General features: G+C 42.1%; 2 protein-coding genes across 3 annotated transcripts in view; one reads left to right on the top strand and one right to left on the bottom strand.

Moving 5' to 3' along the window:
- The window catches only part of LOC148502642 (uncharacterized), a 47,154-nt gene extending 36,691 nt beyond the window's left edge, over window positions 1-10,463 (bottom strand). The window contains exons 1-2 of the mRNA XM_088449560.1: window positions 10,411-10,463; window positions 1,150-1,198 (exon numbers count right to left, since the gene is read on the bottom strand). Coding sequence (XP_088305686.1) covers window positions 1,150-1,192 — 43 coding nt within the window. The 5' untranslated portion in view covers window positions 1,193-1,198; window positions 10,411-10,463. The remainder of the gene's footprint in view (window positions 1-1,149; window positions 1,199-10,410) is intronic.
- The window catches only part of LOC148502641 (uncharacterized), a 164,646-nt gene that overhangs the window by 124,780 nt on the left and 20,660 nt on the right, over window positions 1-19,206 (top strand). The window contains exons 1-6 of one of the 2 annotated variants that reach the window (XM_088449565.1): window positions 10,790-10,823; window positions 15,213-15,361; window positions 16,795-16,986; window positions 17,177-17,252; window positions 17,374-17,471; window positions 17,624-18,119. The exons of the other annotated variant lie outside the window; for it this stretch is intronic. Of the exons in view, the coding sequence (XP_088305691.1) occupies window positions 15,284-15,361; window positions 16,795-16,986; window positions 17,177-17,252; window positions 17,374-17,471; window positions 17,624-18,119 (940 nt within the window). The 5' untranslated portion in view covers window positions 10,790-10,823; window positions 15,213-15,283. Of the gene's footprint in view, window positions 1-10,789; window positions 10,824-15,212; window positions 15,362-16,794; window positions 16,987-17,176; window positions 17,253-17,373; window positions 17,472-17,623; window positions 18,120-19,206 lie in introns of those variants that run through there. 2 annotated transcript variants of the gene reach the window in all.

Below are 19,206 nucleotides of genomic sequence, written 5' to 3' on the forward strand. Positions count from 1 at the left end.
TAATACATGTGTCCTGTTATTCCCTAATAACTACAGGGTTATTACATCTGATGCTCCATCTACCACTGATCTGTATTATTGTATTACTGAGAATCAGCCCTTAGTCACATCTCCATCTAACACCACTAGTAATACATGTGTCCTGTTATTCCCTAATAACTACAGGGATATTACATCTGATGCTCCATCTACCACTGATCTGTATTATTGTATTACTGAGAATCAGCCCTTAGTCACATCTCCATATAACACCACTAGTAATACACGTGTCCTGTTATTCCCTAATAACTACAGGTTTATTACAGCTGATGCTCCATCTACCACTGATCTGTATTATTGTATTACTGAGAATCAGCCCTTAGTCACATCTCCATCTAACACCACTAGTAATACATTTGTCCTGTTATTCCTAATAACTACAGGGATATTACAGCTGATGCTCCATCTACCACTGATCTGTATTATTGTATTACTGAGAATCAGACCTTAGTCACATCTCCATCTAACACCACTAGTAATACATGTGTGCTGTTATTCCCTACTAACTACAGGGTTATTACATCTGATGCTCCATCTACCACTGATCTGTATTATTGTATTACTGAGAATCAGACCATAGTCACATCTCCATCTAACACCACTAGTAATACATGTGTCCTGTTATTCCCTAATAACTACAGGGTTATTATATCTGATGCTCCATCTATCACTGATCTGTATTATTGTATTACTGAGAATCAGCCCTTAGTCACATCTCCATATAACACCACTAGTAATACATGTGTCCTGTTATTCCCTAATAACTACAGGGTTATTACATCTGATGCTCCATCTTCCACTGATCTGTATTATTGTATTACTGTATGCTGTTGCCAAGCAAGAGGACATTGTTACCTACATGTGCATCTAAATTGGCTAAAGATGTATGGGATGTACTAAGGGCCACATCTGTGAGGGAACCTGGCAATCGGATCCCTTGTTTCATCCTCGTCTACCGTATAACCAGAGGCCAGACTTTGTGAGGGAGAAAAGATCCAGACTAATAACGTAATGTTCTTTATTGCGTTATTTATTAATGTGTGATATCCTGTACAAGTAGACGGCTGGAAGACGGGAATAATAATAAATCACATATAGTGACAATCTTACCTGTGGGAATGTTCTTATGTCCACTTCTGGTGTCTGCAATCATCAGAGGCTGGGTGGGGACAGAAGGAGAGAAATAGGTAAATGATTATTAACACAAGTTGTAACCATTGTATCGGAGCCCCTAGCACAAAAAAAACTGAAAGAGGTGGAGACAGATTCTCCTGATTATGTCTCATAGAAGCCGTCTGGATACATAAAATTTATACCTTGAAACCAGAGGGTCTCAATGAGACAGTGGATGTAGATTTCTAATTAATTTCCTCCATAGATCATTCTTTGTGGGGTGCTGCAGGCTCGTCCTGGTGGTTCCCCTGCACTCATGGACCCTTGAGGCAGCCAAATTTACCGGGCTAGTCTGTAATCCCCTAATTATGGTTTATTACTTTTGACCACTTACTGCTAGTAATCCACTATTTTTCACCTATCTAGTGTTCACTCTAGCTCTGGCGGCAGGCAGGGCGCCAGAGACAGAGAGGGGAACTTTGTGCGCCCGAAAGGGGGGCGTGGCCATGAAAAGGGGGCGTGTATATAAGACGCGTCCCCTTTTCGTCATACTTGGGGGCATGCCCAGCACTTACGGACACGCCGGGCAGCCCCCAAGCGCTGCAGATAGGGAGAATAGATGCCGGGCGCATGCGCCCGGCGTCTATTCTCCGGCGGTGACCGGGTCACCGCACATTTCTCCACCCGCGGGACACTGCGTCCCGCGGGTGAAGACGGCACCCGCAGGCTGTGAGGGCAGGGCGCTTTTTGCCCTCCTTCTGGAGGGCAGGGCGCCGCGCCCCGCTAAAACAGCCTAGCGGGGACGCTACATATCACACGAATCATTGACCCAAAGGATTTCTGACCCTCGTATCTAGCTTATATCAGATCCCAGTTTTCTGCCCCCCCCCCTCCCATCCTCCCTCCCTACCCCTTTTTCTCCCCTTTTCTGTTTTTTAGAATGAGATCGGTTTATCCATTCATATTTAACCTTCATTGGGGAATCATTACTCAAAGATGATAGTATATAAATTTATTAAATCACCTTATATACAAGGTTGTTATACTACATCTAAACCCAGGTCGATTTACACTATTTGCCAAATATGGTTTCATATTAATTAATAAATGGTATAGTGTTTATTTTTATGTTTTATATGTTTTTCTTATATTGCATACCTCCTTCGTCTATATATCTGTAGTCCACTGCCTTGAAGTATTTATTTTATTACAAAATATGATTAGAAGCATGTTATGAGTACAAATAATTTTAGAAATATAAATATATATGTAGTTACATATGTGCTTTTGTACTAGACACTGTCGAATGATCATTATTGTTAAATACAAATTTTTATGATTTATAGAATTTATTTTTTGCCAACAAGTCTAATGCTGGTCATCATTATATTATATTATTTAAAATTATCATTATAATTATATCATTATATTGTTTAAATAAATGATGTTATTATTATAATAATATTCAAAAATTAGAGGATTGTCAGTATCAGTGGTTCTTAGGAACTTTCTAAACAACATATCACAAATGATGGATCCATAACACCTGTCCTGATTGCATGGAGACCTCCCTCTGTCTCTATTTAATAAACAACAGGAAGGAATCTAGCATATGCTCCTGATGAAGGTGCCAGGTGCACTGAAACGCATTGAGCTACTTCTTATGTCACCGGCTTGACTCCATCAGCTAGAGAGAACTCTTTCACTATAAGGCATCAGCGTTCAAGGTCCTTACCAGAATTAGCACCTTAGCCACAAGCGGACACCACAAACCTGAGATCAGTACTGAGACCGCTACAGCCGGCCGGCACTACCTTCCAAACCATCTGCGGCTCAGAGATCAGCGTCCCTGCGGCTCACATACTATATGAAATAGCCACACCTCCAGGACATCATACATACCTGGCTCCATCTAGTCTGCCGAGTCTCACGGAGTAGTCTGCCACAATCCGGTGCATGTGGCATACAGACTACGTCCCTGCAGCTTGTCCAGCATATGAGACAAATCACTGTTCAGAACGGCGCTATTATCTGGCTCCGACATAAATTACGGTCTCACCGGGAAGCTTGTTATTCAATACGGTGTCTATAACATTATTGAGTATACCAGATTTCTGTACTGTGGAGTGAACTGCTCATTTCTGCTGCCAAACAGCAGCAACGTGTTTTCGGCTTACCATGGTTTGAGACCTTGCAATATAAGCTTAAATATTTTGACTGCATATTGGTACACGTTGCTCAATTATTAGAAACAGAATAATCACTCTTCATATGTTTCAATTAACGCTGCTACACAAGATTAGCTACATTGTTCTCCACCAATGGAATGCTGGTGACAAGGTTTAGTTGTATATCATATCTTTATTTTTAATAATATCTAATTTTTTAACTATTTATCACAATTGATTTATTTTGTGTTTCCTGGAAAACTTCATTGCACAAAAATATTACATGTTTGTGTTTATATAAAATGTTATAGGTTTCTTTATATTATTTATGTTTTATTAAAACATGTTTTTATATATTTAAAAGACTTGTTGGCTCTGAATAGTCTTTGAGTGCGCAGTCAATATTTCTCTTTATAGTTTCACAACTTGGGAGGAGAATAAACCTCTCTTATTAGACAGCAGCACCATACATATTCACATCACAGAGACACGCGCACTAGCGCATCCACATTTTCACTATTAAACTTCCCTTAACACTAAACACTAGTTGATTACAATATATATTATATATATATATATATATATATATATATATAAATAAATAATAAAAGTTGTTGATGTCCGCACTCAATGCAAAAAGTTTGACCAACAATGTGGTGCTCCTCAAAGATCCAAATAGGTATCCAAAGTACAAAACCAGCAGAGTAGGAGGGCACTCACTGGGTATTGTAGTAGTAAATAAAGTCACATCTTTATTACTTATCTGTTAAGACATAAAAAGTTGACGTTTCAATCCACATTGGGACCGTCTTCAGGACATGTACACATAGGTCTCTCCACAACCACTGATCACTGATGTGTGGGAGCCACCTTACATAGCAAACAGTCTACCTCTGACCCTTCCCTCTATACCATAACAGTCTACCTCTGACCCTTCCCTCTATACCATAACAGTCTACCTCTGACCCTTCCCTCTATACCATAACAGTATACCTCTGACCCTTCCCTCTATACCATAACAGTCTACCTCTGACCCTTCCCTCTATACCATAACAGTCTACCTCTGACCCTTCCCTCTATACCATAACACTCTACCTCTGACCCTTCGCTCTATACCATAACAGTATACCTCTGACCCTTCCCTCTATACCATAACAGTCTACCTCTGACCCTTCCCTCTATACCATAACAGTCTACCTCTGACCCTTCCCTCTATACCATAACAGTCTACCTCTGACCCTTCCCTCTATACCATAACAGTCTACCTCTGACCCTTCCCTCTATACCATAACAGTATACCTCTGACCCTTCGCTCTATACCATAACAGTATACCTCTGACCCTTCCCTCTATACCATAACAGTCTACCTCTGACCCTTCCCTCTATACCATAACAGTCTACCTCTGACCCTTCCCTCTATACCATAACAGTCTACCTCTGACCCTTCCCTCTATACCATAACAGTCTACCTCTGACCCTTCCCTCTATACCATAACAGTCTACCTCTGACCCTTCCCTCTATACCATAACAGTATACCTCTGACCCTTCGCTCTATACCATAACAGTATACCTCTGACCCTTCCCTCTATACCATAACAGTCTACCTCTGACCCTTCCCTCTATACCATAACAGTCTACCTCTGACCCTTCCCTCTATACCATAACAGTCTACCTCTGACCCTTCCCTCTATACCATAACAGTATACCTCTGACCCTTCCCTCTATACCATAACAGTCTACCTCTGACCCTTCCCTCTATACCATAACAGTATACCTCTGACCCTTCCCTCTATACCATAACAGTATACCTCTGACCCTTCCCTCTATACCATAACAGTCTACCTCTGACCCTTCCCCCTTAATTAGCTCAGACAGGAACTAGCACTGTAATCACATATGTGTTAAAATTAATCAAAAAATCTTATAACAGACAAGTGCAGACAGCAGCGCTTAGACACATCCTTAAAGGGCAATGTTATAGCATCTGCAAATAAAGAGAAAAATCGGCATAGTTAACTTTACCATGCCACATCCAAGATGGCGCTCAACACTCTGCGCTCCACAGAGAGCACCACATTCGTGTCAACTTAGGTACACTCCCCCACCAGAGCGCACACCAATCAAACTGGTGGGAGGCGCCAGGGTGGAAAACATAAACATAACGGTGACCCTCCAATGTCAGCGAAGCTCCTGTCACTTAGCGCACCTCCCTCAGAGATCGTTTCACAACTCACACATATGGAGATGAATGTCACACATGTAGTAATATCTCACTGAGTTACCATCAGCTCATGCGCCCCTCCACAGGCACAGCATAGATAAATTAGCAGCTGCAGACCAATGTCATACATATACATGGCTCTCGTATTAAGGACTCAATCATAGTCAGAGCTGCACATTGCTGTATGAACAGATGTATCATTCAGAGTTAAGCGATCAAGGACTGCCATTATAGATACATCTGTCTCAGTAAAAATGGGCCATCGATAGGTCCTAACACGGGGTGCGCTGGCCCGAGACAATCAGACTAATATCAGTCTGACTGGGGAAGATCCAGGTGGCCATTAAACCAAATCAGTGAACACGACCGTATGCACCATAAGCAATCTGTGATAACTGAGAAAACAAACAAAAAATTTACATCATAGCTGGCCAATCAGAAACTAAATAACAACAGCAATCATATATATGGTAATGACATTAATCATCATCATAGCTCATGGTAATAAATGAGCTAAACAGTATACTGAAGTCATTGCAAGTGGACTATTACCCACCACACTTACATATTACCCACCACACTTACATATGCAAATATAGAATACAAAAAAGAAAAAAATTCAATAAAAAATAAAAATACTGAGAAACGAAAAAACACTAAAACATAAAAATACAGAAAAACTCCAATGACACTGTATCATGAATAGTGTGTCCATGATAATATTATGATACTGAAACCATTTAGCGCAAGAAGATATTGTATGGGTTGGATTTGTTTAATAGTGCTCACTCTAGGTCTGGCAGCAGGCAGGGCACCGGACCAACAGTTAGGGCACTTCTATGCGCGCCGAAGGTGTGGCCAAAGTAAACGGGATGTGTTTTTATGACGCATCCCCTTTTCGTCACTCCTGGGGCGTGCCCGGCACTTACGGACATGGCGGGCAGCCCCCAAGCGCTACAGTCACAGTGAATGGATGCTGGGCGCATGCACCCGACGTCCGTTCACCGGCGATGACCACTGCGCCGCCGGATTCACCACCCGTGGGACACTGTGACCCACGGGTGGAGACAGAACCCGCTGGCTGTATCAGCGGGGCGCCGCGCTGGAGGGCAGGGTGCTTTCTGCCCTTGAGAAATAGGGCAGGGCGCGGCACCCTGCTGAAACATAGCCTAACGGGAACGCTATTTAAACCCCGTGGGGACACTGTGTCCAGTTAAAAAAAAAATCTATCTAACCTCACGTTGGCGTAATGTCTTGGCACGGTCATAACCACAAGGAAGAATAGGAACATAATCTATTAGCATGCACTTAAGACTTGATACAGAGTCTCTCTTTGGCAAAATGTCGGGCTACCGGTTTATCTGAATCATTATTCAACAGTGCAGTCCGAATAGAGGAGCGATGGTTGGCCATACGTTCTCTAAAATTACGTGTGGTCATCCCCACATAGTGTTGGCCACAAGTGGAAATAATCAGATAAATCACATGATCTGAAGTACAATGCAACTTGTGCTGGATTTTTTTTTTTCTACCACTATGTAGATATACATACATACAGAATATATATATATATATATATATATATATATACACACACACACACACACACACACAGTCAGGTGCATAAATATTGGGACATTGACAGAATTTTCATATTTTGGCCTCTATTCACAATTGCTTTGAAAGTAAACAAACAAGATGTGCTTTAACTGCAGACTTTCAGATTTAATTTGAGGGTAATTACATCCAAATCAGGTGAACGGTGTAGGAATTACAACGGTCTCTATATGTGCGTCCCACTTTTTAAGGGGCCAAAAGTAATGGGACAAACTAAAACAATCCTAAATCTAACTTTCACTTTTTAATACTTTGTTGCAAATCCTTTGCAGGCAATTACAGCCTGAAGTCTGGAACGCATAGACATCACCAGACGCTGGGTTTCATCCCTGGTGATGCTCTGCCAGGCCTCTACTGCATATGTCTTCAGTTCCTGCTTGTTCTTGGGGCATTTTCCCTTCAGTTTTGTCTTCATCAAGTGAAATGCATGCTCAATCGGATTCAGGTCAGGGGATTGACTTGGCCATTGCATAACATTCCACTTTTTAGTCTTAAAAAAACTCTTTGGTTGCTTTTGCAGTATGCTTCGGGTCATTGTCCATCTGAGTTCTGAAGCATTTGACTGAATATGAGCATATAATATTGCCCGAAACACTTCAGAATTCATTCTCCTGCTTTTGTCAGCAGACACATCATCAATAAATACAAGGGAACCAGTTCCATTGGCAGCCATACATGCCCACACCATGACACTACCATCACCATGCTTCACTGATGAGGTGGTATGTTTTGGATCATGAGCAGTTCCTTTCCTTCTCCATACTCTTCTCTTCCCATCACTCTGGTACAAGTTGATCTTTGTCTCATCTGTCCATAGGATGTTATTCCAGAACTGTAATGGCTTTTTTAAATGTTGTATGGCAAACTCTAATCTGGTCTTCCTGTTTTTGAGGCTCACCAATGGTTTACATCTTGTGGTGAACCCTCTATATTCACTCTTGTGAAGTCTTCTCTTGATTGTTGACTTTGACACATATACACCTACCTCCTAGAGAGTGTTCTTGATTTGGCCAACTGTTGTGAAGGGGTTTTCTTCACCAGGAAAATAATTCTTTTGTCATCCACCACAGTTGTTTTCCGTGGTCTTCCGGGTCTTTTGGTGTTGCTGAGCTCTCCGGTGCGTTCTTTCTTTTTAAGAATGTTCCAAACAGTTGATTTGGCCACACCTAATGTTTTTGCTATCTCTCTGATGGGTTTGCTTTGAGTTTTCAGCCTAATGATGGCTTGCTTCACTGATAGTGACAGCTCTTTGGATCTCATATTGAGAGTTGACAGCAACTGATTCCAAATGCAAATGTCACACATAGAATCAACTCCAGACCTTTTACCTGCTTAATTGATAATGAAATAATGAGGGAATAGCCCACAACTGTCCATGAAATAGCTTTTGAGTTGATAGTCCCATTACTTTTGGCCCCTTAAAAAGTGTGAAGCACATATAGAAACCGTTGTAATTCCTACACCGTTCACCTGATTTTGATGTACTTACCCTCAAATGAAATCTGAAAGTCTGCAGTTAAAGCACATCTTGTTTGTTTAATTTCAAAGCCATTGTGGTGGTGAATAGAGGCCAAAATCTGAAAATTCTGTCAATGTCCCAATATTTATGCACCTGACTGTATATAGTTCAACAAGGAAACCGCACTCACAAGCCTCCAATTTCCTCAGCTGCTGGGGTGCCACATCTCAGGGAAGTCCATCTCACAGAGACACCCAGATATATTGAGAGTATATTTGGAGAGCACTCACCAGACTAAAAGATTTTTATGCAAAAGGTAAAAAGTTTTTAATCCATATAAAGTCGGTCGTCGACGTTTCGGCTCACAACAAGCCTTTGTCAAGACATAAATCCACCAACACTAACGAACAGCAACTATTCGTTAGTGTTGGTGGATTTCTTATTGATGTCTTGACAAAGGCTTGTTGTGAGCCGAAACGCCGACGACTGACTCTATATGGATTAAAAACTTTTTACCTTTTCCATAAAAATCTTTAAGTAGTCCAGTGAGTTCGTTTTCTCTCTCTCTCTTCTCCCCCCCCCCCTCCCAAGGGTGGGAGCACTGCTGCTTATAGCTGTTTATTACTGTGATTAAAAACTCCCAGACACAAATAGGTTACACTATAATACACAAAATATAAAAAAGGCCAAAGGTTCTATATGGCACCTAAAATCAAATGCGCAGACGCTTTAAGTGGTTACTGACGCTTTATTATACAGATTTATTAGACCATAAGTGATACAGATAATCACTATATACGTCTCCCATCACACAGCTGGTCAATGCTGAGGGGTTATTGGCCCTGGTTAGACGTTCTGTGTATTTCCTGACTTATTGCGCTATACGTATAACACCTCGGTCATTTCTTACTGACACTATTACAGGTTACATTATATTATTAGTAGGGAGAGTGCCCCAAAATATAGAGAGAACTTCCTGCTTCTATAGTTGCTACATGTGTAATGATAATGCAGCACCAGAGTCTGCTCCAGCTGTATTATAGTAACAAAAGGATCTGCTCCACCCGTATTATGCCAATACTGAGGCCTACTCCACCTGTATTAGACCAACTCTGGGGTCTGCTCCACCTGTATAATGGTGATGCAGCACCAGGGTCTGCTCCAGCTGTATATTAGTAACAAAAGCATCTGCTCCACCTGTATAATACCAACACTGGGGAATGTTCCACCTTTATAATGATAATGCAGCACTAAAGTCTGCTCCAGCTCTTTATTAGTAACAAAAAGTTCTGCTCCACCTGCAGTATACAAACATTGGGGTATGCTCCACCTGTACTATGATAATGCAGCACCAGAGTTTGCTCCAGCTGTATGTTAGTAACATAAGTTAGTTTCACCTGTATCTAACCAACACTGGCGTCTGCTCCACCTGATACATCATAATGCAGCACCAGAGTCTGCTCCAGCTTTATTACAGTAACAAAAGGTTCTGCTCCACCTGTATTACATCAACACTGGGGTCTGCTCCACTTATATAAAGATAATGCAGAGTCTGCTCCAGCTGTATATTAGTAACAAAAGGTTCTGCTCCACCTGTATCATACCATCACTGGCACCTGCACTACCTGTGCATATATATAATGCAGCACTAGAGGTTGCTCCAGCCGTATCAACGTAAAACCAGGGTTTGGCACACCTGTATCATATAGAACACTGGTGTCTGCTCTACCTGTATGATAATAATGAGGCACCGCAGTCTGCTCCCCTGTATAATAATAATAAATACCATCACCTGCTGCTTATTCCTCCTGCTGGAAGCGTCACCCGGAAGTTGAAGTAAATAAAAGAAACGCCCCCTCTACATAGCCCCGCCCCCTCATCTCCATGTAGTTATGGCTACTATCTACCCCGCCCCCGTATCATAGTGACCGCCCTCCTCTCATTCCCCTCAGTGCGGTGATTGGCAGCAGCGAGTAGCCAATCAGACGGCACAAAGTAGGAAGGACGTCCTGTAACTAGAAGCCACCGGCAACTGCCGCTCACAGCTTCATCACTAGAGTAACATGAGTATAGTCTAATGGTGTCCTCATGTACGGTGACCGGCGGCCATATTGTTATAGTCTCCCAGTCACAGAGCAGAGGGGGCGGGGCCACAGGGGCTTTAGCTGCCATTTTGTTATAGACATTCCTGACAGCCAGAGCCAGGTAACGTCTCCTGTATATATTAATTATATTATTATTATATAGGGGAGAGGGGACTGTACAGTGATATATGAGGGGGAATAACACAGCTCCCACCACACACTGATATGTGGTATTATTATTATATAGGGGGAGAGGGGACTGTACAGTGATATATGAGGGGGGATAACACAGCTCCCAGCACACACTGATATGTGGTATTATTATTATTATATAGGGGGGAGGGGACTGTACAGTGATATATGAGGGGGAATAACACAGCTCCCAGCACACACTGATATGTGGTATTATTATTATTATATAGGGGAGAGGGGACTGTACAGTGATATATGAGGGGGAATAACACAGCTCCCAGCACACACTATGTGGTATTATTATATAGGGGGTAGGGGACCGTACAGTGATATATGAGGGGGAATAACACAGCTCCCAGCACACACTATGTGGTATTATTATATAGGGGGTAGGGGACCGTACAGTGATATATGAGGGGGAATAACACAGCTCCCAGCACACACTGATATGTGGTATTATTATTATATAGGGGGGAGGGGACTGTACAGTGATATATGAGGGGGAATAACACAGCTCCCAGCACACACTGATATGTGATATTATTATTATATAGGGGGAGGGGACTGTACAGTGATATATGAGGGGCAATAACACAGCTCCCAGCACACACTGATATGTGGTATTATTATTAATATATAATGGAGAGGGGACTGTACAGTGATATATGAGGGGGAATAACACAGCTCCCAGCACACACTGATATGTGGTATTATTATTATATAGGGGAGAAGGGACTGTACAGTGATATATGAGGGGGAATAACACAGCTCCCAGCACACACTGATATGTGGTATTATTATTATATAGGGGAGAGAGGGATCCGTAGAGTGATATATTAGGGGGAATAACACAGCTCCCAGCACACACTGATATGTGGTATTATTATTATATAGGGGGAGGGGACTGTACAGTGATATATGATGGGGAATAACACAGCTCCGAGCACACAGTGATATGTGGTATTATTATTATATAGGGGGAGAGGGGACTGTACAGTGATATATGAGGGGGGATAACACAGCTCCCAGCACACACTGATATGTGGTATTATTATTATATAGGAGATAGGGGAATGTACAGTGATATATGAGGGGGAATAACACAGCTCCCAGCACACACTGATATGTGGTATTATTATATAGGGGAGAGGGGACCGTACAGTGATATATGAGGGGGAATAACACAGCTCCCAGCACACACTGATATGTGGTATTATTATTATATAGGGGAGAGGGGACTGTACAGTGATATATGAGGATGAATAACACAGCTCCCAGCACACACTGATATGTGGTTTTATCATTATATAGGGGAGAGGGGACTGTACAGTGATATATGAGGGGGAATAACACAGCTTCCAGCACACACTGATATGTGGTATTATTATATAAGGGAGAGGGGACCGTACAGTGGTATATGAGGGGGAATAACACAGATCCCAGCACACACTGATATGTGGTATTATTATTATATAGGGGAGAGGGGACTGTACAGTGATATGTGAGGGGCAATAACACAGATCCCAGCACACACTGATATGTGATATTATTATTATATAGGGGGAGGGGACTGTATAGTGATATATGAAGGAGAATAACACAGCTCCCAGCACACACTGATATGTGGTATTCTTATATAAGGGAGAGGGGACTGTACAGTGATATATGAGGGGGAATAGCACAGCTCCCAGCACACACTGATTTGTGATATTATTATTATATAGGGGGAGGGGACCGTACAGTGGTATATGAGGGGGAATAACACAGATCCCAGCACACACTGATATGTGATATTATTATTATATAGGGGGAGGGGACTGTACAGTGATATATGAGGGGGAATAACACAGCTCCCAGCACACACTGATATGTGGTATTATTATTATATAGGGGAGAGAGGGAACCGTACAGTGATATATGAGGGAGAATAACACAGCTCCCAGCACACACTGATATGTGGTATTATTATGTAAGGGAGAGGGGACTGTTCGGTGATAAATGAGGGGGAATAAAACAGCACACAGTTATACATGTGGTATTATTATATAGGGGGTAGAGGACTACAGTGTTGTATGAGGGGGAATTAAACAGCTGCTGGCACTCACTGATATGCTGTATTTTTATTATTTAGGGGAGAGGGGTTCATAAAGGGTCATTCCATATCAGTTCCCCCAAAACAAATTAATTGTCCGCCACTCTTCTCAGATTAAAAAAAAAAAAAAATGTCATCAGAGCGGATGTAATCGTTAATTTCCAAAACATTGATTTTTCAATTTATTAAACTATTACTAATCGCGACTTATTTATTCAGTTTATTTCAAGTATCATGGCTGTTTATTAAGGAATCTCCATGAAATTTGGAGGCTTAAGGTAACCAAATTACTTTATCTGCCTTACTTTTCGAATTGCAACAAAATTTCAAGATTTTGGAACAGAATTAAAAATGCAAGGTTAAATCAACATTAGATATACCCATTTTTTGGGAATTACTGGAAGACAATATACACTGTCTGCTGACACGTGACCATTACAACAGGTTCCAAACAAGGGGAAAATAATGTTATTGTTGACTCAGCTTCAGTTATGTTTACGTTTTTACATTTCTAGGTTTCTTATGTTAATTATGGATGCTGTACAACAGTAATCAAATGTCAATTTCATACTTTTTTTCTCTCCACTATAAAACAGAGTACCATGCTGATTTTTTTTTTGTGGTAGTAATGTTAACCTTTCTTAAGCACCTAAATAAAATTGAGATATCTAATGTTGCTTTAACCTTGTGTTTTTAATTCTGTTCCAAAATCTTTAATCTGTCCTGTAACTCGAAACGTAAGACAGATAAAGTAATTTAGTTTGGCTTTTTAGATTCTGAGAAAAAGTTACCTTAGAGGTCCAAATTTCATGGTGATTCCTTAATAAACACCTGTGATACTTCAAATAAAGTGAATAAATAAATAGACATTAGTAAATAGTTTAATAAATTGAAAAATCTATATTTTGGAAAAGTCAGACAGTTGAGATATTTGGCAGAAATAGTTTTTTTTTTTACATTATCTGTCAACTAAAAATTTTTATGGAAATTCTGAGTTGGGTGGTGGACACACCAGGTTAAACTGGTGTGGAATGACGCTTCTTCAAATCATTAATATCGGACTCATATCAATTAAGTTCTTCGAATTCTTCGACATCGGTCCAAAATCGATCAAGTTCATCAACATCGGATTCAAATCTATCAAGTTCTTCAATTCATCAACATCAGTCTCAAAACAATCCAGCTCTCAATCAGCATCATCGGTCCCAATCCGAGTCTGCCCATTCCTTCAGTATTTTATGTCCAGTTCCATTGCAACCTCGTGTTCAATAAAGACTTTCTATTCCTGTTCTCACCTTCGGGCCCATCATCCACTGCCGTATCTCTACCTCCTCACATCTATACTTGAGGAAGTTGTGGCTCAAGCCACATAAGTTCATCCACATCTCTTAAATCTCTTCTTTAACCTCCCACACCTGTTCCAACCCAAACCAACCCTCCGGTGTGACAAATGTTATGTAACTGGATACTTATAATGACAGGTGTGTAGTCAGGAGCATAGTGAAATATAAAATGTTATTGAAACAAAAACATAATCCAGGCAAATTACAAAAACAATGGTGCACTCTGTAATCGATGAGGCAGATTAACATGCAGCAATAGGAGGGACAGCTTGCAGAGGCCCAGCTGGCTTTAGCTGCACAGATTATGGGCTGGAGGTATACAGAATGGATACAAGCAAAGGTATAAAGCTGCAGAGTAGATGAGACAGACTCATGGACAGCAGTGGAGCTGCAGTTTGCTGAAGTCCAATAGACTGGATATCAAGTTCAGGCCGTGGAATACAATCCAGGGAAAACAATCAATGACCAGCAGGGGGCATGGTCAGGGGCAGGAATAAATAGTCTGTGAGGCAGGTGATAAAAAGTGGAGTAATATTAACTCCTGTATGTGAGGAGACAATGTCAGATACAAAATAAGGGCCAGTGTCCTAACACCGATGTAACTTATTTCTAGTGGCGCAAAGAGATTTTGATATATGTCTCTTGGAGGAATAAGGCCCCCAGCCAGGAGAGGAGCATTGGTGTAACCTTATGCAGTACAGCATTGTATGACAGCCCCTGAGGAGTCTTATGGAGCTGGTACACAGGAACCTCTGACAGACACTGACCAGGGCTCTATGACTGGGGGGGAAGGGGAGACTTACTGATCACTCAATGTTACATGTCTGACTGTGTTACATGTGTTCTCTGTGATGTCTGTTATATTTATTCTATTTCTTTCTAGAAAGTCCTTCTCTGAGGAACCAGAGTTTTATTACACATCACACGTTCTGTATTCTCACTGATTCACTGAGGATGGACAAGAACGGCAGTCACCGTACTGAAAGGCTCTTACAGCTCACCCTGGAGATCATCTACGTGCTAACTGGGGAGGTGAGAGGGCCTGGGGCTATCACACAGACGTCACTTCTATCTATAGTAATAATACAGGAACATGACTGGGGAGGTGAGGGGATCTGGGAGTGTCACAGTGACATGACATATCTACAGTAATATTACAGGGACATGACTGGGGAGGTGAAAGGATCTGGGAGTGTCACAGTGACATGACATATCTACAGTAATATTACAGGGACATGACTGGGGAGGTGAGGGGATCTGGGAGTGTCACAGTGACATCACTTATATCTATAGTAATAATACAGGGACATGACTGGGGAGGTGAGAGGATCTGGGGGTGTCACAGTGACATCACTTCTATCTATAGTAATAATACTGGAACATGACTGGAGAGGTGAGGGGATCTGGGAGTGTCACAGTGACATGACATATCTACAGTAATATTACAGGGACATGACTGGGGAGGTGAGAGGATCTGGGAGAGTCACAGTGACGTCATTTATATCTATAGTAATATTACAGGGACATGACTGGGGAGGTGAGGGGATCTGGGAGTGTCACAGTGACATCACTTATATCTGTAGTAATAATACAGGGACATGACTGGGGAGGTGAGGGGATCTGGGAGTGTCACAGTGACATGACATATCTACAGTAATATTGCAGTGACATGACTGGGGAGGTGAAAGGATCTTTGAGTGTCACAGTGACATGACATATCTACAGTAATATTACAGGGACATGACTGGGGAGGTGAGGGGATCTGGGAGTGTCACAGTGACATCATTTATATCTATAGTAATAATACAGGGACATGACTGGGGAGGTAAGGGGATTTGGGAGTGTCACAGTGACATCACTTATATCTATAGTAATAATATAGGGACATGACTGGGGAGGTGAGGGGATCTGGGAGTGTCACAGTGACATCACTTATATCTATAGTAATAATACAGGGACTTGACTGTGGAGGTGAGGGGATCTGGGAGTGTCACAGTCACATCACTTATATCTATAGTAATAATACAGGGACATAACTGGGAAGGTGAGGGGTTTTGGGAGTGTCACCGTGACATCACTTATACCTATAGTAATAATACAGGGACATTACTCTGGAGGTAACAGGGATCTGGGAGTGTCACAGTAACATCACATATATCTATAGTAATACCCTAGCAGCAGTTAGCCACTCTCAGATATTAGTATCAGTCCCACAATCCTCCCTGGAGTTGGGATTTAGCACATTGCTCGCAGTATGTTATTTAATTTTTTTCACTGACACACAGATGTCAAAGCTACAGGAGATACTATATATTCTACATTTTCCTATATATAGGAGACTGTTACAAGACTTTTTATTGTGAAATAGTCTTCTTGTATATTATGCAAAGTTATCACCTGAATAAACACCCCCATTTAAGTGGAGCTTAATTGACCATCTCATTGTTGTCTCCCCCAATAAACAGGATTACACAGTAGTGAAGAAGACATCTGGTGAGTGTGAGATACCCAGCAGCCATCCCCCTGTGTCAGGAGGACTCAGCAAGACCCAGACCCCCATCATGGTGCCTCCACCTCACTCACTGACACATGAGAGACACAATGACCAGAAGATCCTGGAACTCACCAACAAGAACATGCAGCTGCTAACTGGAGAGGTGACTGCTGGAATGGGACATTATACAGTAACACCGGGGGATGTGTTTGGGTGATGACTGGGAGAGGTGACTGCTGGGAATGGGACACTATACAGTAACACCAGGGGATGTGTCTGGGTGATGAATGTAACATTGTGTGTGTCAGGTTCCTATAAGGTGTCAGGATTTCACCGTCTATGTTTCCATGCAGGAGGAGTATATAGAGGAACACAATGATCTATACAAGGACGTGATGATGGAGAAGCACCAGCCCCTCACATTACTGGGTAAGAGGAGACTGTCATTTATTGTACAGGGGAGAGCAGGTATGGGGGCCTCTTATATATATATACATCATCTGATAATCACATATATACAATGTACTCAGTCACTGTTTGTCCCCTACAGATGGACCCAGTAACAGAAATACCCCAGAGAGATGTCCCCATCCTCTTTATTTTCAGGATTGTACAGAGAAGAATCACAAGATTCCACCTGAGCATCAGGTAGCTGAGATTTTTGGTCTCACCAATATACTATAGAGACTGTCACTATATGATCTGTAGAGCAGCTGTGTGTGTTTTATTCACCGATATTATACTGTATACTCTCAAATAATGACATCAGACTTTATGCAATTTTTTATTATCTGATTTAGGGTGAAGATCTGATTAATATTAAGATAAATTATATAGATGGAGAAGAAAAGACATATGTGACTGATAATAAGGCAGAAGATATAGAGGGAGAATCAGAGACGTATGTGACTGATATTATGGCAGAAGATACAGAGGGAGAAGAAGAGACGTATGTGACTGATATGAAGGCGGAAGATATAGAGGGAGAAGAAGAGACGTATGTGACTGATAATAAGGCAGAAGATAGAGAGGGAGAATCAGAGACGTATGTGACTGATATTATGGCAGAAGATACAGAGGGAGAAGAAGAGACGTATGTGACTGATATGAAGGCGGAAGATATAGAGGGAGAAGAAGAGACGTATGTGACTGATATGAAGGCAGAAGATATAGAGGGAGAAGAAGAGACGTATGTGACTGATATTAAGGCAGAGGATATAGAGGTGGAAGAAGAAAAGTATATTATGGGTGATCAGCAGTTTACAGAGGAGGAAATACCTACAGATATCAGCACACGTGAGTAATAAACACATTACAGAAAATAGTCACATACTGTATTCTACTTTCTCAGTCACTGCTACATTCTCCTCTGTCAGTACAAACTAATGAGAGGAATGTATCTTCCCAGTGTGAAGTCAGGAGCCGTCAGTCCCTATTATACTGCTCTCCCCCTCACATCATGTCACTGTGTGTTACTAGCCCAGAGATCTGACCAGTCTACTCTCCACACTCTCTGGTGTATCTCATACATCAGGAGACATCAGCCCCTATTATACTCCTGCTTTCCCCCTCACATCATGTCATTGTGTGTTACCAGCCCAGATATCTGACCAGTCTCATCCCCATACTCTCTGGTGTATGTCATACATCAGGAGCCATCAGCCCCTATTATACTCATGATCTCTCGCTCACATCATGTCACTGTGTGTTACCATCCCAGAGAGCTGACCAGTCTCCTCCACACACTGTCTGGTGTATCTCATACATCATGAGCCATTAGCCCCTATTATGCTCCTGCTCTCCCCCTCACATCATGTCACTGTGTGTTACCAGCCCAGAGATCTGACCAGTCTCCTTCCCACACTCTCTAGTGTATCTCATACATCAGGAGCCATCAGCCCCTATTATACTCCTGCTCTCCCCCTCACATCATGTCACTGTGTGTTACCATCTCAGAGAGCTGACCAGTCTCCTCCACACACTGTCTGGTGTATCTCATACATCAGGAGCCATCAGCCCCTAATATACTCCTGCTCTCCCCCTCACATCATGTCACTGTGTGTTACCAGCCCAGAGATCTGACCAGTCTCCTCCCCACACTCTCTGGTGTATATCATACATCAGGAGCCATCAGCCCCTATTATACTCCTGCTCTCCCCCTCACATCATGTCACTGTGTGTTACCAGCCCAGAGATCTGACCAGTCTCCTCTCCACACTCTCTGGTGTATCTCATACATCAGGAGCCATCAGCCCAAATTATACTCCTGCTCTCCCCTTCCATCATGTCACTGTGTGTTACCAGCCCAAAGGGTATGCAGTCGGGAAGCCGGCAGACCTAGTCCCGACAGCCGGGTTCCCGACTGCTTAATCCCATCGAGGGT

The sequence above is a fragment of the Taudactylus pleione genome, unplaced genomic scaffold, assembly GCF_031769625.1.
Source record: "Taudactylus pleione unplaced genomic scaffold, aTauple2 ptg000488l, whole genome shotgun sequence".
NCBI classification, from domain to species: Eukaryota; Metazoa; Chordata; class Amphibia; order Anura; family Myobatrachidae; genus Taudactylus; species Taudactylus pleione.